The sequence below is a fragment of the Podarcis liolepis genome (genome assembly GCF_965112155.1).
Source record: "Podarcis liolepis genome assembly, chromosome: 1".
In the NCBI taxonomy this organism is placed as follows: Eukaryota; Metazoa; Chordata; class Lepidosauria; order Squamata; family Lacertidae; genus Podarcis; species Podarcis liolepis.
The window spans coordinates 93740101-93762382 of NC_139554.1; the positions used below are offsets into that span (position 1 = coordinate 93740101).

The window sequence follows — 22282 nt, forward strand, 5'->3', positions numbered from 1 at the left end:
CCCGACCTGCTACTAGAAATCAGCTCTCGTCATTCATCAAGTCATTTAGGAGCTTCCAGAATCCTTTCTTTCCCTCTACATGTGTGGCCTGGCCCATTTTCAGCATGACTTTTCTAGGTGTCTGTTTAAATCCCCCAACCTTTGCCTAAGGCTAGCTGTGGGGTGTAAAATGGGTTTCCCCAGTCCCTTTCCATGTCTGACATGCTTGTGTACTGTTGCAATGCTAGCTATTTCTATGGGGGAAATGGTGAGCACAAAGTTTTGACTATTGAATGTAAAGGTAACTGAAATTTCTCATAACCAGGATTCATTTTCTTTTCTTACGAATGAATAGATTTCTACCATTTGCAGAGGTACCCTATTCATTTTGGTGCCTCATGAGAATAAGGCCCAAGAATCTTTATACAGCCACTAAAACTTAGGGCAAATCCATACCCTACAAATAAAGGCCAGCCAATCCACATTTAAAGTGCATGACTTTCCCAAGATTCCTGGGAATTGTAGTTTTCCCACTACAGGACTACATTTCCCACTATCCTTAAGAAACTACATCTCCCAGGATTCTTTGGGGAAATCGTGCTTTAAATGTAGGGTCTGAATCTTTCCTTAGTGTCACACATTCATGGATGTACACCAATTAACTGGAATAACAGGGCACATCTGCACTATACATTTAAACTAGATGACATCTGAGTTAACTGCTATGATTTCCCCCAAAGAATCCTGGGAATTTTAATTTTGTGAGATGGTTGAGAAGTTTTTGTCAGAGATCCTTTATAACTACAGTCCCCAAGATTCCTTGCTTGGGGCCTCAGACTGCTTAAAATATTTGAAATGCGTTTAAAGGTGTGGCGCAGACATGACCTTAGTTCTGAATTGATCAGTCATGTATTTTGGCTCTCCCAGGAAGTGACTATGATAGGTTTTTGCTTATATCATCCACCTTTTCTATTGGGCACTATGAGCTTGCCTTTAGACATTTGGTATAGGAGAGGTATTATTTAGTAAAGTATATGTAAGGTTTATTCGTCAGTGAATGGAAGCCTAAGTATTTAATTAAAACCTGCACAGTCTGAAATTTACACAATATCATTATTAAACCAGCAGAAAGTTAATCATGTAAACCTTGTTGGCTCCAAATGCAAGTACTCAGCACTTAAAATAAAATAAAATAATGCATGGCTATGTTGTTTGCAGGAATGTTTTCACCAGTATACAGACTGACAAAATTCATGGAAAATAAGGCTATCAATTGCTATTAGCCATGATGGTTATGTTCTACCTCCAGTGCTGGGGCAAATATGCTTCTGTATACCAACTGCTGGGAATGGCCAGTGGGGAGACGGGCACGGGCATCTAGTTGACCTCTGTGAGAACACGGTGCTGGACTAGATGGGCCTTTAGCCTGATGCAGCAGGGTTCTCATTATACAGACTGGAAATCTGGAGAAATCACTCAACAGTTCATTTGCCCTTTCCCCACCTCTCTCTCTCCATTGGCCATCTTTTCAATATTGCCGCCATCCAATCAGGCAGCAAAACCAATGCCCACAGTCCAAAGGAATGCCATGACCATAAAAACATTGGTACAGTGGATCAGGGACATAGGGGAGTGTAGCACCAGAGTTTGTACTTACAGGAGGAGGGATGATGTGAACTGCTGGATTGGTTATTTGCCTGTGTTGCAAGCTTGGGAGTTTGGAGGATAGTTCTAGTCTGGCACATGATCCCCTTGTTATGGAGGCTAGGCTCAGACAATGACTGGTCCAAGGTCAACCAGTGAAGTTCATGGCAGATCAGGAATATGAACCCAGTTCTCACAAGTCAAAGTTTAACATGGTACTCACTACACTTACTATTACAGGACTGTCAGCTGATCCTAATATAATGCCTATTGTGCCGTATGGCAGGGGAGACCAGTGTGGTGTCCTTCCATTTGTTGTTGGACTACCAACTCCTTTTAGCTTCAACCAGCAGGGTCAATGGTCAGGGGTGATGGGAGCTGAAGTCCAGCACATTTGGAAGGCACCATCTGCTATGTGCTTTTTGGTATGTATCTATAAGGAATCAACGTGGATGGCTGCATTGAGTCTAGGGACTCCCCTTGGAAATCATGGCTATGCAAGCCATTGTGAGCTTTGACATTTCAACATTTATCACGGCATCGAGAAATAAATCAACACATTGATTTGGAGAGCTTTGCTTCTTTTTTCACTACAGCAGCCCCCACCAGCAGTAGGAGCAGGTCACCCCCCCCCTCTCTCAGAGAAGCTTGCCTCTTTGGCAATAGAAACAGTTTCATTTCTCTCCTCCACACCCAGATCCTTCCTTGGGATCATGGACAGTGTCATGTGACTTCAGCCAAACACTGCTAGAGCTCTAAGAGGAAAATAGTGAAATGAAGAAGTTATGAACAAGGCACAGAAAGGTAGACTAAATAAACATGGGCATTATCTTTCATAAGGTTCTGGGAGACAAAGGCTATATGTGTTGCCTCAAGTCTCATCTGCTTTCGGAAGTGTTTCCGTGATGTACGTTTCAATGGGTTTATGGACAATATCCAGCTGAAGACACCTGGAAAATGATTTGGCATGTTTGAATTACAAAAGCCAGCAGCACATATTTTTCAAGTCACCCTCCTCTATCTGGATCCTCTGCATCCTTACTCAGAAGTCAGCATCCCTGAGTTCAATGGGTCCTTCATTTCTTGATTATATGGGGGCCCTTTACAAGGAAAAACTATCTCAAGGCAGCTTCCACAAAAACGGAACAACATACAAGCATCAAACTTCCCCAATGCAAACCATGAACAAACCTATCAGTTATAAAAACACACCCAGCTCTCCCAGCCCAAATAAAATGGGACTACAGCCAAAACCATCAACAGCAAAAGAGCATGATAAATCATTACACAAGAGAAGGCTACTGAAAACAGTCAAGATTGTAGGCCTTTCTAAAGACCCTACTCCCAAGTTAATGTGATTAGGATGTAGTTCCTGTGCATTGATTAGGAACACAGGGAGTGCCCTTATACTAAGTTAAACCTTAAGTCAATCTAGCTCAGCATTGCCCACGCTTGGCTGGCAGTGACTTTCCAGGGTTTCAGACAGGGATATTTCCCAGCCATACCTGGAGATGCCAGGGATTGAACCGGGAACCTTCCTCATGCAAGGCAAATGTTCTAACCACTGAGCTACGTCCCTTCCCCTGCAATAATAGTTCAGTTACTGGTCTTCTAATAAAGTGAGCACAGTTACTGATGTTGATTCCTCACATACCCAATTAGAATAGCCTTGATCAGCAAAGGAGAATGTAGAGATGTGTTGGTACAGTGGAATTAAAGGAGTCAAACAAAATTAATCCATTCTCTGATTAGCCAAGAGATACACTCTGAAGGACAGTGCCATGCACACTTCTTCGTGGAATCATCAGTATTAAGGTATTGTTTCTCAGACATTGGAGCAGAACTGTTTTCCATTAGGCACACTCTACCCCAGCATCTTCATTATGACTGCAGTTGTTTTGACCCCAGTCACGTTTTTTACATGAATAAATGGAGAATTCTGTTCCGGTACATCCCACGTCATCCAACCAGATTTGTCCAGAGCCTGCTGTCAAGCAGACATGTAACGAGTTAGCACAGGGAGGAAAGGGTGAAAAATAACAAAGCAACAATCCATCATATGACTCACATGCTAATATCTCATTATGCCTAAGTACCAGGAAAGTGGAGGGTAGGGGTGGGGGAGGCTGCTTTAGGAAATGCTTCTGGAGCTGCATAACAACTGCTTAATTACTCCAGAATGAAAATTGCTTGGGAAGAGAATCTCACTCTTCTTTTCTTTTCTACCATCCTATTGTCCAGCAAACAATTTCAGACAACAGCAACTTCTAAAGCAACTTCCTTAGCCATAAAGGAAGCATGCAGACTTTAGTCGTTTAGTCGTGTCCGACTCTTTGTGACCAGAGCATGCCAGGCACTCCTGTCTCCCACTGCCTCCCGCAGACTTTAGTACACTTTAATACACTTTGGACACTGGGCTGCAGTGGTGAAACACCTTCCTGGTTGGACCTGGGACTTTTGGCATGCAAAGCAAATACTCTACGACTAAGCTATGGCCCTTCCCTTATTAGGTGAACACTCCACATTCTTCTGAGAAGAAGCCAAGGCTGCCAGAGCCTTCTGTGAGTAGGCAGTGCCTGTTGAGATTCTGATCACACCTCCACTGCTTGCTACCCCATCTCCCAAGGAGCAAAGAACTTGCTTTGTGAGTCTGGGATGAGGTACCAGGTACTAGATGGCTCCTCAAAGTGAAGGGATCCCTACTCAGCCTCTCATCATTTCCCCAACTATTTGGAAAGTGAAGATCCTGCCAGTCTCTTTTTCAACCAGGGGTCATGGGAACTGTACTTCAACTATAACTCCCATGACCCCCCAGCAATAAAAGATCCTGACAACAGAGTCTTCTCTTTACAAACAATCCAGGAAGGATGAGAGTCCCAGCAGGCATTTACCATCTGCAAGGGAGTTTCTACCCCATCACATTGGCCAACCCTTTCCCCCCCCTCTTGGAGTGGCAGAGTCTTTCAAGCACTTGAAAACTCCCTTTAAGGGGTCTCAAGGATTCAAACTGAATATTCAGAGGGGAGCAGCATAAGGCTGCTTGCCTAGCTCTACTCTAGTAACATGTTTTGGATGACAAAGAGAAATACCTTCCCCTTCCCTGCTATTTTTGAACACAGTCATATTACACACAATTGAATCTTTTGCGACTTGATTAAATCAGTCAGGGAATGAACTGATAAATTACCTGCAACTGCAGTGAAGGTTTCAACTACTCGACTAAATCCCAGCATCCGACAAATCACAGCTCCATCATTATTGTCCCAGCTGTCGTCACATATGGTACCCCATACTCCTGAATACAGAACCTCAACTCGACCACGTTGATGTCCTCCAACAAGTCTTACAACAGAACTGCTCCCTGTTGGATGTTTTTGAAAGGCAACATTTATGCACATCAGGAGACAGAGGCAACACATCGAGATTTGGGGCAGGGTGTGAGTAAATGATGGGAGAGGTGGTCTCTACACATCCCCTCCTTTTTGGTTGCTGAAATATGTGTTGTACGTTCCAAGAATGAGGCCCAGACTATTTCTTTGTAAGCTTCCAAATCAACTCTGATGGTGGTTTGAAGGGAAGCTGTTCCTGAGTAGCTGCCAACTCGCAGTGTAACACAAGGACACATGACATCACTTGGGACTTGAAGCCTAATCCTATGATAAACATATAAAAATGATAATGTGCACATATGTGTTTACTAGTAGCATTGCTGCACTTTAGAGTACTGTTTCCTTGACCCTACTGACTGGTGTGCATGGAAATGAATCACGGATGGTGGAGGCTTCCAATGGAAACAGAAACATAAATGGCCAAAGTTGATTTGTTGGGTGTTCACTGTTGTTTTCAGTCCACAAATAATGTGTAATTGATGGCTCCCCCCCCCATACCTTGCATTGTGTTTCTTTTGCATTGAAATGAATGGTGCAGAATAATGTAATGATAATGGAATTAACAATGTAAAATTGCACCATGGCAGACAGCGAGATAAGTAATGTAGTTTTTGTCAGAATCTGAAGTGCAGTGGGACAGAAACAGCAATGAATGTGGGTCGGAACAGAAGTCGATGCCTTCTTACAAGCCTAATAGGACTCCCTACACAAGGAGAAGCTGTCCCACATTTGCTTCACTAACAGAGAAAGCTTGATAAGCAAGTTATTGTGCCTCTAGTGTTCTTCTTCTCAGACACCAAATGAAACAGAGAAGCCTCACTTCATGTGGGGCTCCATATGTACAATAAAAAAGGTAAAAAGGCAAAGGACCCCTGGATGATTAAGTCCAGTCAAAGGCGACTATGGGGTGCAGCGCTCATCTTGCTTCAGGCCAAGGGAGCCAGCGTTTGTCCACAGACAGCTTTCCGGGTCACGTGGCCAGCATGACTAAACCGCTTCTGGTGCAACGAGACACTGTGACGGAAACCAGAGCGCTCGGAAATGCCATTTACCTTCCCGCCACAGTGGTACCTATTTATCTACTTGCACTGGTATGCTATCGAACTGCTAGGTTGGTAGAAACTGGGATAGAGCAATGGGAGCTCACTTTGTCGCAGAAATTCAAACCGCTGACCTTCTGATCGGCAAGCCCAAGAGGCTTAGTGGTTTAGATCACAGCGCCACCCATGTCTAATGTACAATGAAGCTCCACAAAACATTGGATTGGGAAAAGTTTATATACTTATAGAGAAAAAGACCATACTTGCCTGAATCCCCCTTTTGACCTTTAATCCCTTGTGCTCCTGTTGCTCCTGATTTAACACAGAAGGAACAAATGAATGATGGCACATCTAGATAATTTTTTGCATTAATAAGGTTCAAATGAATTTTTTTTGAGTTTCCCTTAACTGCATAAGATATCAGTATTTCTGGTTTTTGCCTCGTGCAAAAGCTGCCAAGTTTCCTAATCATATTCAGGAGATGGGGAACGCCCCCCCCCCCGACCCAGACATGCCCTCTTCCTCTTCCTTCTCCTGCCTTCTCATGTTCGATTTCACTCCTCTAAGCACAGTGCAACATTGCTAACCATGCTTAGGTCAAACCAAGTGTAATGATCATTGCAAACTGTGGCTTGGAGCTAACTGCTGGAATACAGTGGCTAAGAAACTGGACTATGAATAAGAAAATTCCCAGTTCAGAAGTAATCTCTGCCATGAACTTGGTGCCAATATAAAGCACTTCAGATAGTAATCAGTCGTCTCTTTCTGTCTTGCCTTCTTTCTTTTACCTGTATATCCCTGAATGCCTCTGTCTCCTTTTCTTCCTGGTTCGCCTTTCTCCCCATTAGATCCGGCACTTCCTTTACTTCCTTTTTCACCAGGCATGCCTTTGCTCCCTAAGTAAGAAAGGTGGGTGTCTCAATTTCACAGGGACAAGACAACAGCAAATGGCACAAGAGGCATTACCTGCAGAAGCCACGAAACCATTATTGCGCAATAACCAAATGGATCCTGCCATTCCTCTGCCTTTTCCACAGAAATGAAAGTTAAGGGTTGTGGTCCTAAACACAGAGTAAGCCCTGGGGAACACAGTGGGCTTTGTTTATTTATTATTTAAATCTGTATGCCGCTTTCCCCATTAAAACATGCTCAGAGTGGCTCACAACAGAACAGCAAAACTGCAAGTGACTACATCATTACAATAGAAGTCAAAGGTCGAATAATTTTAGAACGTAACACAGCAATCCATCAAATTTCTGGCATGTGGCCCCTGGAAAGTTGCAGGGAAAGGAATGTGGCCCTCAGATAAAACTCAGCGGAGCAATGAATGTGAATTTCACCTTTGTACTGTGGGGTAATTTCTGCACACAGTCACATATTCCTCTCTATCCTCCATTCAGTCAAAAAAGAGGCATTATCAGAGTTGATGTTCACCAGGTAGCAACCGGGACAGATCCTTTTCAGTAGTGCTTCCCCAATCTCATGATTGCTCTCTCTAGGGAGGCTCAAGCTATTTTTATTTCCCCAAGCTTTTAAAGCAACTTTTTAAGTAGTTGGGGTACTGGTTTTTGCTTCGTCCTCTTGAGAGTTTATATGCCCATGTCACTATTATAGCTTTGCTGCATTTTAATACTGCATTGCATTGTATTTTTGCATTATGTTTTAACTGTAAGTCACTCTGGGGAGCATAATAATAATAACAATAAAGAAGAAGAAGAAGAAGAAGAAGAAGAAGAAGAAGAAGAAGAAGAAGAAGAAGAAGAAGAAGAAGAAGAAGAAGAATAAGAATTATTATTTATTATTTCTACCCTGCCCATCTGACTGGGTTTCCCCAGCCACTCTGGGTGGTTTCCAACAGAACATTAAAAACAGAATAAACCTTCAAACATTAAAAACTTCCCTAAACAGGGCAACCTTCAGATGTCTTCTAAAAGTCGGATAGTTGTTTATTTCCCTGACATCTGATGGGAGGGCGTTCCACAGGGCGGGCTCCACCACCGAGAAGGTCCTCTGTTTGGTTCTCTGTAACCTCACTTCTCGCAGTGAGGGAACCGCCAGAAGGCCCTCAGCGCGGGACCTCAGTGTCCGGGCTGAACAATGGGGCTGGAGGTGCTCCTTCAAATATACCGGTACTGGGCCGAAGGTATGGAGTACACAGCTTTGATTCTACTGAGTCGTCACTTTCATTTAGGAACTCCAGCAAATGCCTTACCTGTCATTCCCTGATCTCCCTTCGACCCTTTACTTCCTGGTATGCCTAAAATAATGGGGGGGGGGGGAGAATATAAAGCGGCAAATCCAAAGACAATGGGAATTTCAAACTTTTGCTTAATATTCAAAATTCTACTACATGTATGTATTGAGATAAAGTTTTAACTATGCGGATGCAAAAGAGCCCTGCCACCTCCATCTAGACAGCTGTGATGCATGGGGAGTTGGGAGGTGGATTGGGAGCTGCTAACCAGAATGGGGCAGGGTGAGAGACAGCAGAGAGGTCAGGGGAACGCTGGGTTACGTAGGTGCCAACTCCCTGGGGCCCTGGGTGCTTGAGCAGCCACAAAATTTCCCCTTGAAAGGACTGAGCACCCACAAATTTTGGTACCAGGGCCAGGCACGCTGCATGGCACCCACAGCCCCAGGCACCCAAGGTCGCAGGGCCAAGTTGGGTTAGCAGTGCACACCTGTGGCATACCAACACCACCAATCACACTGCAGCCTTGCCTTATCCCGCCCTCTTCCTGCCCCAGTGAGTGGCAGCAGGGGGATGGGGGGGGGTAAGAGGAGTGCCCCTCCTCATGCACTGCTGCTGCAGGTAGAAGTGGGAGAAATCCCATCTAAATCTAGAGAGCAGCTGCCAGTCATCATAGGCCAATGTAGCCAACATAGTGCACTCCAAACACTGCTCGATTCAAACTCACAACAGCCCCAGCCAACATGGATCATGGTCAGAGATTACTGGAGCTGTAGTCCACACTGGGTACTGGGTTAGATGGACCAGTGGTCTGATTTATTTCTCCCCCCCCCCAAAAAAAGGACAGGAGATCCATGCTATGAATGTGTATTGCACCACTCCATGGCTATTTTCCTCAGGGAATTTTCACAGGAGAGACTATGTCCCATTGATTTCTGTAAGGCAGTTTAGAGTCCTGAATTAGCTAGAACTGGGGTGAGGAGAAAGTGGAGCAGAACCTACCAGCAGATCTCTGGGTAATTTTTCCGGAACTGGAAATGCCAACTATACCTTGATCAGCTTTTGACCAGGCTGTCAGAGGTCAGATAGCTCTGAAGCTAGATTCAGCCTGGGGAATGTTGGAGAACTAAAAGACCGACTTTGAATAAAAACTCTTTTCCATTGGTGATACACCTCTGTAAAACACTTAGATACCACAGCAAATGATTTGTCCTGGCATCTCACATCTCTCTGAATAAGATGTGTTTTGCTCACACACTGGGTTCTTCCACTTCCATTTATATTTTTACCTGGATCACCTTTGTAACCCCTTTCCCCCCGATCGCCTTTCACTCCTGGTACTCCTGAAAGAATAAAGGGGAAGGTCAGGTCAGAAACTTCGTGGGAATCAGTATTTCAACAGATTGAGCAACATTCTCATTTGTATACCTCTCAGGGTGCTTGCTTCTCCTTTCTGTCCTTTCTCCCCTTGCGCTCCCTTTGGGCCAGGACTTCCTGGTGGCGCCATGCTGCCTGCAGGACCTTGTAAGTGAACCAAAGAAGCTTGGTCAAAGCCAGAATGACACTGAGAGAGCAATCAAGCACTGAAGTATCTGTCATATTTGGTGAACGAGGGAAGGTTTAGAAGGACTGCAGCTTAGTGCTGGCACAGCTCCTGCCTGGCATGCAGAAATAAAGTCCCAGCTTTGATCCCTGGCAACTGGGATTGCCCCTTGCCTGAAACCCAAGAAACCTGCTGCCAATCTGTGTTGACAACACTGAGCTAAATAGTCCAATTGGTCTGACTCAGAATCAGGAAGCTTCCTTTGTTCCACATCCTTTCAAAGGCTCAGGACAAGACATCCCTTGACAACAACACAGTATCAGAACAACACAGCACTTGCATTCCACAGATGCCTCTCTCTTAAATACTGCCTTCCAACAAAGGGAAATTGTCTTCTTCAGTCATTTCACACCAGCTTCCTGTTGATTTATCATTTTGCGTTTGTGTGTATAACCACAGACTTTGGCTGCAAATCTATAAAGTAGCGTGATAGTTAGAATGGACAAGGCCAGAGAGTCAGAATTCATTTCGATTATTAAGTCACCACCAAACTTATTGACAAACCTGAGGAAAACAAAAGCCTTTTCATGATCATAGAGGCATCTGTTGATCAACCAATGGCAGCTGATCAGCATTTACTTTTTTGCTGTTGTAGCAAGTGATGCACAAGTTAGTCCTGAACCTCTGGCCCAAAAATCCACTGAAGAAACCAAAACAGCAACTTCCCAGCAGTATTTCACTAGATAGGTCAGTCGTAGTTTGCCTTAGGACCCCAGAATGGAACTGTTTCTTTTTAAAATAAATCTTAGGAGTTAGTTCCAGGTTGGTGAAATCATAGCTGTCAACATTTTCCTTTTTTTAAGGGAAATGCCCTTATTCCAAATACGATTCCTCGCAAGAAAAGGGAAAAGTTGACAGCTATGGGTGAAATCAGAAGCAGTTTACTAGTAAAATCCTAGGCATGTTTACTCAGAGGTAGGTACCACTAGGTAAGTATTATTAGTGTGCAATCCATATCACATTTACTTCAGAGTAAACCCCACTGAACAGAGTTACACTTCTGGGTAAACATGTATAGGATTACACAGTTAGAGAAATTTATGTCAATTAACTATTCAATCCTAGGCATATCTGCTGAGAAACAAGCTCTGCTGGATTCAGTTGACTTACTCTCATGTAAGTGTGTACAACATTGCAGTCTAAATAGAACCTTAAATGAAGCACAAATGGTAGGAAGTATTTGTGTTAAATTGCATTTAACCTGGTTGTCCAGGAGGTTAATTGCAATATACCTGGTTGTCCAGGAGGTCCTTGGGGACCACGTGTACCTGAAATAGAACATAAATGAATATAAGAGAACATAAATGAACACAAAAGAACAAGTGCTAGTATATGGGATGCTTCTATCTGTATTTTGCAGCTAAGTTACAAATAGCTAAGAGAATATAAGGAGGCATGAGAATAGGAATGGGAACAGAGTCTTGGACTGGAGCATAGGGTGTGTTGCTGCTGCTGCTATTGATATTAATTTTTGATCTTATAATTTATGTGGAAATTGTTCAGTTTGGTTGTGTACTTTTCAATCTGTTTTATTTCTTGTTTATTACTTCTTTTGCTATGTTTGTAATCATGTAAATCTTTTCCTGTTGTAAGCCTCCTTGAAGATAGTTTTAACTATAGAAAGGCGGCATAGAAATAAAATGATGACGATGATGAACAGACACCTGAACTTTCAATATAATATGAAAACAGAAAAGCAGCAGCTGATTTGTGCATGCCTACATATAACTGTGGCAAACAGTATCACTGGGTTCCAAGAAGATTAACAGAAATACACAGAAGGAAGAACTATTCAGTTTGTGTGGTCCTGATAAACCATGGTTTAGCTTCCCCTGTTGTGCAAACCAGGCCTTAGAATGCCTGTCATTACCCTTAAGAGTGACAAGATCCGGGCATGGTTTTCTCTGGTTATATGCTTCCCTTACGGTTTCTGAAACCAGCACTGACAAGATGAAGATTCAGGGAGTCTTGGGCTAAGTCAGTAAGGCTAGTCTCAAGCCTAAAAGCATGGCAGGTGTTGTTTAGGTTTGGCACTTTGCTGTGTCCGCTCACCTGGCAGGCCTCGTTCTCCCTGCACACCCTTCTCTCCTGTGAGACCAACTGGTCCTCGTGGGCCCAGATCCCCCTTTCCACCAGCTGGTCCTTGGAGTCCTGGAAGACCTACAGAACAAGCTTGTTTCAGGCGTTAGCACATACAATATATTATTTATTAGATTCCTTATCTGCCCTTCACCATAAACTCCCAAGTTAGAACAATGTGTAAGTGTTGCCAAAGGAAACAATAAAACTCTTAATAACCTCTCCCTTAACCTCTCCAAATACTGAACAAGCTTTCAACGCATGTTGATTTTATGCGGCTTTTGTTTTAAAGCTCCTGGAAGAGACGGGGTCAATATTTTGTTGCTTGGTGACCAACACAAAGCCTGAGGGCTAAACTGTATAGAGCTGCACTTGGCTGCCCAGCCTAACTGATATTCAGCCTGAGAGTACAAGGTGGGCAGTGTCCTTTCCAGGTCCCAGTCAAACAACCCATGGGCTTCCCCTTTACAAGTATGGCGATAAAGGTTTTCAGGCTGAGCTTAGGCTTTGGAGAGACAATGCTGAGTCTTGAGTCTGTCTGCCAGTATCGTCTCTACTGCTGTTCACTATTTAACTGTTTCAGCTACTTTAAACATTCATGTAACATTGCTGAACAAACTGACAGCACAGTAATTTTTCCTGGCTTGCAAGTGCCTCTCTCTTCTGGTCCTCATTTCCTGTGTGCGATAGTTGCCTTCTCTTATGGACACACTTTCAGAACAATGAACTTCCACTTTTTAAGACAGGTTCCTCACCCTTATTCATAAGATGGAGCATAAAGCCCTCCTTTAACTGTGTGTGTTTTGCTATTTCTCAGACCTTCCAAGTGTCCCTGTTTTCTAGCAATGTCCCTGAGTTAGAGAAGCCATCCTTGATTTGATCCCAGAATGTCCCACTTTTCCTTTGGATGTCCCTATTTTCATTGGAGGAATGTTGGAGGGTATGGAGTTATCTGCCTCCTGAGCTGTCTGAAAGCGATCCTGTATAGGGAAGGTTTTTAAAAATGTTTAATGTTTTGTTATGTTTTTTTATGTTGGAAGCTGCCTAATAAAATGTGTGGGGTATAAACAGTAAAATTATCATTATGGAATGGGATGCCCCTATTTTCATTGGAGAAATGTTGGAGGGTATGAACTCTGCCTTTCTTCTCTCTCTTGGGTTTCAGGAAGCAAGGAAGCCAGGGCTCCAATGGAAGAAGGAACTTGGTCTGCTATAACTTCTTAGACAGGACAAGAAAAGCTATGCCTGCTGGATTTTCCATTCTACACAACTGCTGAAGATAAAGAGGGTCTTCTAGTGCTAGGGATGCAGAGGGAGGGGGAATGCCTTGAATAATAAATCAATAATAATACTAAATTCCTTTGTATACCTGTAAAGTACATTACATAAAATGGAAACATTAATTAACAATCATAAATGCCAATTCACTAGAGAGGCTAATGGTTTCATACCTAGCTTTTAGCTGGCGTGCACTTTTAAGAAATGTTACTGTCAAGAAAAGTATACTGAAAATTTGACCCATTTCTCAATCTTCTATGCATTATCTTGGCTCTTTTCTGCATTGGTGATGCTCTGGTTTTTTGGGGGAGGGTTTTGCCTTCTCTTTTTAGCATGCATGCCCCTGTTAAGGCTTGCAAATGCCAATTTAATGGAAGTTACACGTTGCATAATTCTTCTGTTTAACTAAGACAAAACTCTGGCTTATACATGATACAAACAACTCAGAAATCGACTTCACAATATCTCCAACTAGCCAAACACACACATGCTTATGCATATAAATTACACCGTATTAGTTTGTACCAGATAAATCCTACTACAAACACCTTTGCATTAATCAGAGACAGAAAGATAATTAAATACTCATTGCCTGTATTGCATACACATATGCCCAAAATGAAATATTAGAATGTACAAAGTTAAATTTGCTTTCTCCCTTTTCCAGTGCCTGCCTGATTCTGCGACACAGTGTATAAAGAAAATAGGACATTATACCTATTGTTGGCCTCCAAAGATATGCATAGAGTTGACATGTTGGCATGGGGCTGTTTGAGGCCAATTTAATGATGTTTGCAAGAACATCATTATCAGTTCTGGAAAATGAATCTAGAAGTATATACTACCACAAGCAACACAATACCTCGTTATGTCTATAAAAACAGCTAGTCTAGCCCAATGGCTGGTTGCCTCCCCAGATCAACTCCATCATCCAAACTGGCATGATGGGAAATTGTGGGTGTATGTCTGACCTACCATGCTAACCACCCCCTACTGTTCATTGTTCAGCAGGTACCACATGCCAGGCCCCAAGAGCACCAAACCAAGGAGCCTACACAAGCTGGCCAACAATAGGAGGTTAGTGAAGTGCCCTGCTCACAACATGCATGAAGGTGCTGACCTTCCTCTAAGTCACTTACCTGGTCAGCAGCTGGTCCACATTGCTAGCTATCATTTCAAGGGGGGAAAGGTAACTCCACCGCCTGTTTAGTTTCTGAGAGATGCAGGACAGTCTACAGGCAATAGTTCAGAAAAACACAATTCTGCTCCTGCCTCCCAGTATCTTAGGGAAGTCAGTATAATGAATACTAATATGGGCAACAGTGATAATCTTCATACTATTCCACACCATTGCATGTGGTGACCAACTGATACAAGCTGGATCAACTCAAGCAAGCAGGAGAACAGTCCTATCTAGAAATGGGTGAATCTGTCCATTTGTTTCCTCAGTTTCTTCTCCAGTCTGAAGTTCAAGTCTCCACATTTCCATATCAGTTTGCAATTATTCTTATTTTTAAGTCCTCATGAAAATCACCAGCATTTTAGTGCAATTTTCTCCAAATATTAAATATCATAATGCTTATGAACACTCTTGGCAAAGTCTTACCTTGAGGTCCCCTGTCTCCCATTCCCCCTTTTGTTCCTGGTTCACCTTTTGGACCAGCCGGCCCAAGATTTCCTTCAGATCCCTTTTCACCATCAAGTCCATTTAAACCTGTATTTTTTTAAAACACACACGAACAAAATTGTGATTTATTTATTTGTTTGTTTTAAAGCAACACAGTTGCTACACTAGTGAGTCCACTGCCTTCTTTTGGAAGTACGGTGGTTCTTTGGTTCTTGAATGGTTTAGTTGATGAACAAATCAGCTCCCGAATATTGCAAACCATGAAGTAAGTGTTCCGGTTTGTGAACTTTTTTGGGAAGTCCGACTTGGCTTCCGCTTGAGTGCAGGAAGCGCCTGCATCCAATCGGTAGCTGCGCCTTGGTTTTTGAATGGTTTTGGGAGTCAAACGGACTCCTGGAACAAATTAAGTTTGAGAACCAAAGTTCCACTGTAATTTGATGTAAGTGGTTTCAGGTCTTAAAACAATTCTGCCTGTGCATATTGCAGAATGTTTACAATGGTCACAGGATGCCTTGCCATCAGAAATGTACATGTTAATTGTTCCCAGGACACATGAAAGCTGCAATTTGAGGAAACTGGCTTACTTGTGATGGCATCTTATGACATACTGATTGTCAGAAGCCAGACCTTTTATTGGGTCCTCACACAGCCATTGAGTCTTCTAAGTCATCTGAAATTTGTCCTGTTAGTTTCCAGTCATTGCTTTCTCCTAGTTTAAGCAGCTGTGCGTTTTGTTCTATCACCTTGGTTGAGTTGTCTGAATCCTCGCTCAAAGCAGGACTGCCAGCTGGGTGGTTGTAAATATGCCTTACTGGTTTGTAGCTTGGCCTTAATTCTTGAAAAATTGACACTCTCAACTTGACATGCATTTGGATAAACGTGCACATGGAAGGTAGATCTAGGAATGGCTGTTAGCTCTGGAAGCTAGAGGGGACTTATATGTTCAGAGACAATCGTAGCTACCTCTGATTACCAAAGGTGAGGGCAAACCACAGGGGATAGCTATCATTTCCATGCCAAATCTGTGAATTTCATAGGGACATCTGGCTTGTTACAGCTGAAAACAGAATGCTGGACTAGGTGGACATCTGGGCTGATCCAGCAAAGTTCTTATGTGCATATACAAAATTGGGGGGAGGGGTCTATTTTAAGAGAAAACAATAAGAATGGCACATTCTACCAGCGGTGGAGCAAGCCGATTGGGCTCCTGAGGTGGTGTGCAGGGTGGGGCCCAGGGGTGGGGCCGACTGTCCGTGGGGGCGGGGCAAGCTGAGGCAGGATGCTCCACAGGGCCTCTGAGGAGTCTGCCTGCCTCTTCCCCCTCAGCCGCCCTACAGCTGAGGGGGAGGCGGTGGGTAGACCATTTGAGCAGTGGGGAGCTTGCAGTCACACAAGCCACCGTGTCACTCCCAGGAGAGACACATGGCTCGGGCACACTACAGGTCCCGTGGTGAGTGCCGCCTGGCATTTTGTCACCCCCCTCAGCGGTGACACTCAGGGTAGCCCGCCCCCACTGCCCCCCTTTCTCCGCCCCTGCATTTTACAACTGGGTAGATTGCTGTAAATCAGCCTCCCCCCAGTCTGGTGCCCTTCAGAAGATTTTGGACTACAAATCCCACCAGCCTAGTCAGCATAGCCAAATGGTCAGGAATGCAGGGAATGATAGTGAAAAACATCTGGAGATCACCAAGTTTGGGAAGGCTGGTGTAAATCAATATCAGGGATAGATGCTGTTGACCTACAACTTCCATCATCCCAGATCATTGGTGATACTGGCTGCGACTGATGAAAGTTGTAGTCTGGCAAAACCTGGAGGGCATCACAGTGGCTACTCTAATCTGGATTATTGCCATAATACTGGTTCAGTTACTCTGGTAGTGCCAATGGTGTAATGCAAAGAAGATTTCTCAATGTGCATCAGAATGCTGCTGACATTACACCTAATATGCCTTCACCCATTGCAAGCCAGTGGAAGGGGCCTTACCTTGCAGTCCTTGCTCTCCTTTTGAACCCTTTGGCCCCATGGTTCCTGAAATAAAAATACAGAGAAATAATAATAAAGTGGAGAAGAAGGGAAATTATCAAATGCCTTTTTTGATATGGTGTCCAGTTTTGACTTAACTGACATATGGCGACTTAAGCATCCATTAGATTGCCAATTTACTTTTTTCAAATGCAAACAATTCTTCAAGCACTTGTTTCTGTGTTGGTGGATGGCGAATTTAGTTACTCTCATATCAGTTGCTTTTGTGGTTTTTAAATTTTATTATTGTAATTGTACATTCTTTTTTTGGCTTTGGAAAAATTAACAAGTATGGTAAAAGGGGTAGACATTCAACCCAAGACATTATCTGATCACAATGCCATCTTGATAACAGTATTAACAGGTGAGAAATGTTCTTCGTTTAGGTGGAGGTTAAATTATATGGTATTGCAAAATGAAAAAAACCGATGAGTTGACTATATGGAAAATAACTATACAGCTGAAAATGCTGGCAACACTAAGATCAATTCAGCAGAGTAAATAATTTTTGAGGGATGTAAAAGTGGGAAACTGATTTGAATGATTATAGTAAAATAAGCAGGAATGTATGATACGTAAAATGAAACATGAAAAAAGAAGAATGGATGTCATTGGATATTTTAAAGTTTGTAAAATGTTTATTTTGAAATGTAAAATTGAAAACTTAATAAAAATTATTATAAATAATAGTAAGCTTGAAAAGCAAATGAGGTGGAATTTCACCTGCTTTTCAACATTTGTTTCTACAGCTCTTCTTTCATTACCTGTATCGCCCTTCTCTCCCTGGGTACCTGGAGGTCCTCTCATCCCTGGAGATCCTAAAATATAAATATATTGAGGTTGCAGTCCTCTTTACAACTACCTTGAAGTGGGTCCCTTTGACTACAGTAGCATTTACTTACCAAAAAACTTATATAGAAAATGGGATATGAAGACCCTTTCCAAATATCACTAAGGGCATGTCACTATATAAACACACACCTAGAACTCTGGAGAGAGAAACATGGATGGGAGAAACGAGGATTGCAGTAGAACAGTGGAGGAGTTAGCAAAGTATCAATATTCCCTGACTCTTTTCTCCAATTCAATCCAATTTTCTCCTCCCCTTCTTTAAAAGAAGGGCTCCTATCTTGAGTTTAACATCTCTATCCAGAATGAGGTGTGGCCATGCACTTCCCATCGCTTTTCCTCCTAAACTCAAAGGAACTTCCCTTCTACTCTCCTTGGATTCTGCTGGAGCATTTAGGAAGTACGGTTGATTCATTTAAAAATGTATGTCTTCCTTACAGGCTTGCAAAGGCGCTACATCTCCATTATAGGGCCACAGAAGAGCTGCTCATCCCTTTCGACAATTCCTGCCATAGACTCAGTGTAAAAACTATCTGAAGTGCCTCCGTTCAATTGTGGGTTCAAGGGAATTGCCCAAATGTTTACAGGTATTATAGTGCCAGAGGTGGGCAAGCAACATTACCAATTTCTCCTTTTGGTCCAGGCAATCCTGCACCTGAAAACAACAACAGCATGTCAAAAATGTGAAATATTGATCCCCATCCCCCTCCACTCCTTGAAGATTTGAGATTTCATGTTCTTTGCTTGTCCTTTGGTCCTGGCTCTCCTTGGCTTCCTCTTAAGCTGATGCCTCCTTTCTCACCTTTACTTCCTAAAAGATGTCCAGAACATGTGTGTGTTGCAACTCGAATACACTGTACTTATTGCAAATGGCTGAAGCTCCTATCTTACCTTTCCTCACATATTAGCCACATAATTTTTATGGGTTTCACACTAAACCCTGTTTGCCTGCCTGCCTGCCTGTTATTTCATTTTATTGAAGATGTAAATTTTCACTCATTAAGATGTGACATCAAATATATTTCTGCATCTTTCAGTGGTCCTATTCAGGCACCACAATCTCAACACAAGATTGTACAGTACAAAAAATGAGCCATGTGCTCATTCCTAGCCTGGTTTGTATTTCATAATCTGGTTTGGAAGTTGTCCCTAATCCACAGATTCCTGGTTTGGATGTCATGTGAAACTGTGTTGTGCATATGAACTTGCAATCCTATCGGGCCCTTGTTTCTGTGTTGGTGAATGCTGAATTTAGTTACAGTGGTACCTCGGGATAAGTACTTAATTCATTCCAGAGGACCGTTCTGAACCTGAAACTGTTCTTAACCTGAAGCACCACTTTAGCTAATGGGGCCTCCAGCTGCCGCTGTGCCGCCGGAGCACGATTTTTGTTCTCATCCTGAAGCAAAGTTCTTAACCCGAGGTACTATTTCTGGGTTAGCGGAGTCTGTAACCTGAAGCGTATGTAACCTGAAGCATATGTAACCCGAGGTACCACTGTACTCTCATATCAGTTGCTTTTGTGGTTTGTAAATTTTATGATTGTAATTGTACGTTCTGTTTATGCTATTTGTCATATATTTGTCTGAGAGTAAATAATAAAATATGAATAAAATAAAATAAATGACAGCAATCAAATAGGGCTGTTGGGTCATCTGCAGCTGCTTCATAGGACTTGGGCAAGATCTGTAGATGGAGAGATTCAAAATGATGCGTTTCCACCCACCTGGAGGTCCCGGAGGCCCTTGAAGTGCGTGGCTTTCCAGTTGTTCTGAAACAGATATTGATAGCTACTAGAAATCTCCTACCAATGGCAGAAGACGTCTACAGTTAAAATGAAACCTTTAAAAGAACAAACTCTAGGCAGAATTCCACCAGCTCATTACTTTCAGTGAAAACTGTAGCAGAAGAGGACAATTGTTTTAATGGGGAGTCCAAAAAACGTTTCCCCCTCCCCCAAATTTACTCTGATCATGCTTGCCCTCAGGATGCTATACAGGCTTAGAGTAAGTGAGCTGGACTTTCACATGAAACTGCTTAATGCTGCAGTTCACACCCTGAACAGTACCAGGCTATTGTTATTGACAAGCTCAGCTTTAGAAACAGGACTGGGCTCCTGACAATGGGCTGGGCTGCATCAGAGCACTACACTTTCTTTGTTTCAGCATACATACCTTCACTGTGAAGCCAGAGAGCCGTGTAGTGCAAAGGTACCATTTGGAGCAAGCCTCAGCCTTATTGAATGAGCCGTTCATGCATTTCTCTTCACTACAAATTGTCTTAGAGAGACTGGCTCCTTTCTCCGAGAGGCTCAAACACCGATTATAGATTGCATTAATGACTTATTCAATAAGACGGAAGGCCTAATTGCCAGCCAGGGCAGTAGCTCCTGTAATGGACTCAATAACCACTGGTGATTAGTTTTATTGGCTTTACCTTCCCGTTGTGTGTATATATACTGTTTCCTCACATCTTGATTCCTCCCCTCTTTCCCTTCCCTTGCTTTTTTGTTAAAAAAAACACCCTATCTTTTGTGTAGTTCATGTGAAACAGGTAAGATTGGATGGGAAGGTTACTGAAATGCCTATTCACACATTAACTGCCCCCCCCCCAAATGATGTCCAGCCAAGGAGAAGAAAGAAAATACCTGTAAAATTGGTCATTCTCCATTGTAAATGTTGGTTGCTCAGTTTGATTATGTGAATTTCTTCCTTTAGATTTCTGATCCAATTGTCTCCTTGTCTTTGTGAGATTGCCTCCATTTGCTCAATATCATTGGCAAGGATGGTGTCATTGACAAAATAGCTCGCCAGTTTTTCTGCTAAAGGTAAGTTGACTTTGTTCTTTTCCAAGTCTTTGCTCATCTCATAGACTGAAAGTAGAGGAGAAGAAATCATGACATAGGTAAAGTACAATGATGTCTGTTATGTACTGAGCTTGGATCCTAGAACAATAGGCAAGTAGGATCCTAGAAGGCAGCATCCTGATTAGTCTGCAGGAGCCGCCCAGGAGGAAGTGAATCATGTGCATTGCCTCTTTCTTAATAGCTGCTATTCAATCGTTAACCTTCTACACTCATTTTGTTATTTTCCTAATATGGTAATGCAATACTAAGACTGCAACCCAATCGCCAAGGAACATACTGCTAAGCAGACATGTATAGGATTGCATTTTAAAGTGAAGAACTTCCCCCTTTATCCAAATCTAAGAGTCACAAGGTCTTTTCAAGAGCCAGGTTTTAGTGCAGCAAATGTGCAACGGAAAAGGGCCATAACTCAGAGGCAGAACCCCTGTCCTGTATGCAGAATGTCCCAGGCTCAATCCCCACCATCTCCTGGTAGGGTTGGGAATGTTCCTTGTCCTAAACCTTGGAGACCAGTTGCGCGTCAGGGTAGACAATACTGAGCAAGAATGTTCTGACTCATTATAAGTCAGGCTCCTATGTGCCGAGATGTATTTTCTAGAGACTGCAAGGATATCACATTTTGTGAGCCTCGGTGTCATAGTGTTTTGTACCTGGGAGAATGTGGTTCCACCCCACTCTCCAGCAGCACATCTATTATTGTTACCACTGCCATGTAAAATATGGTTGTGCAACTGTTTGCCTATTGCTTATAGTGTGAACGATGACGGACGGCACAAATTCCCCCACTTCTTGTGTCCACACAGTAGTAAGGCTAGCACACCACAACAAGGCCACTTCCCCCTTCTTAATCCATTTGCTATTGACTGCCTATGACTTCATTAACTTAGGAGGGGGCGATCATGCAAAAGCTATAACGTAGTTGGGGCAGATAGTGGCAGCCCAAAGCCACTTGTTCCACAGCTGGGGCCAAGTGAACACATGCCTTGAGGAACAGAGCATCCAGTGATGGATTCCATCTGTGCTCCATGGACAGAACTTCCATAGCACCCCATGCGCAATGCTTTCGGACCGTGAATCACCTCACACACTCTGGCCCACTGCAGTGGCAAAGGAAGGGGATAACGTTTAAAGGTCAACAATCTTGTGGTCAGATTTGGCAATTTGGTTGTCTCTCTCTCACACACACCAGCATTTTCTTTTTTCTTTTTTTAAAAAAATAATATTTATTAGTAGTTTTCAGAATTATAAAAAGAGGGGGGGGGAAACATTAAAAAGCAACACTGTAATAGACAAAAAAAGGAAAAAAACACAAAAACCAATACAACAATACAGCAAAAACCAATACAACAATACAGCAAAAAGATAAAAAGAAAAAAGAAAACAACACAAATCCCAGATTACATATCTAAAACTTCCATTTGCTTGTTTCATTGACTTCCTCACACCTCCCTTTTTGTATTCTAGTTTAATTAGTTATTTCAGCAAATTATTTCCATCTTTCTCAATTTTTGTTAAAAAAATTATCCTAACCTAATTTAATCTAATAATTAACTAATAATCTAATAATCTAATAATCTAATCTAATTAACTAATAATCTAATAATTAACTCAACCAATCCTTTCCATCTTTCCCCATATTCTATTATTCACATTACCTTAATTAATTTAACCTTATCTTACCCTAAAACACCTTAAAGCTTGAATCTTAGTTATC

General features: G+C 42.6%; 1 protein-coding gene across 6 annotated transcripts in view; it reads right to left on the minus strand.

Annotated features, from left to right (window-relative positions):
- Positions 1 to 1033: 1033 nt before the first annotated feature.
- MARCO (macrophage receptor with collagenous structure) overlaps positions 1034 to 22282 on the minus strand; it is a 29845-nt gene continuing 8596 nt past the window's right edge. For 2 of the 6 annotated variants that reach the window (XM_083490489.1, XM_083490485.1), the window contains 15 exons: positions 20350 to 20574; positions 19429 to 19473; positions 18325 to 18357; positions 17618 to 17671; positions 16815 to 16859; positions 14810 to 14917; positions 11899 to 12006; positions 11079 to 11114; positions 9672 to 9764; positions 9533 to 9586; positions 8265 to 8309; positions 6841 to 6948; positions 6320 to 6364; positions 4811 to 4984; positions 1034 to 3610 (listed from right to left, as the gene is read on the minus strand). In XM_083490489.1, coding sequence (XP_083346615.1) covers positions 3477 to 3610; positions 4811 to 4984; positions 6320 to 6364; positions 6841 to 6948; positions 8265 to 8309; positions 9533 to 9586; positions 9672 to 9764; positions 11079 to 11114; positions 11899 to 12006; positions 14810 to 14917; positions 16815 to 16859; positions 17618 to 17671; positions 18325 to 18357; positions 19429 to 19473; positions 20350 to 20574 — 1307 coding nt within the window. In that variant the 3' untranslated portion in view covers positions 1034 to 3476. Of the gene's footprint in view, positions 3611 to 4810; positions 4985 to 6315; positions 6365 to 6840; positions 6949 to 8264; positions 8310 to 9532; positions 9587 to 9671; positions 9765 to 11078; positions 11115 to 11898; positions 12007 to 14809; positions 14918 to 16814; positions 16860 to 17617; positions 17672 to 18324; positions 18358 to 19428; positions 19474 to 20349; positions 20575 to 22282 lie in introns of all 6 variants that reach the window. The other 4 variants (XM_083490488.1, XM_083490484.1, XM_083490487.1 and 1 more) reach the window with 3 other exon arrangements.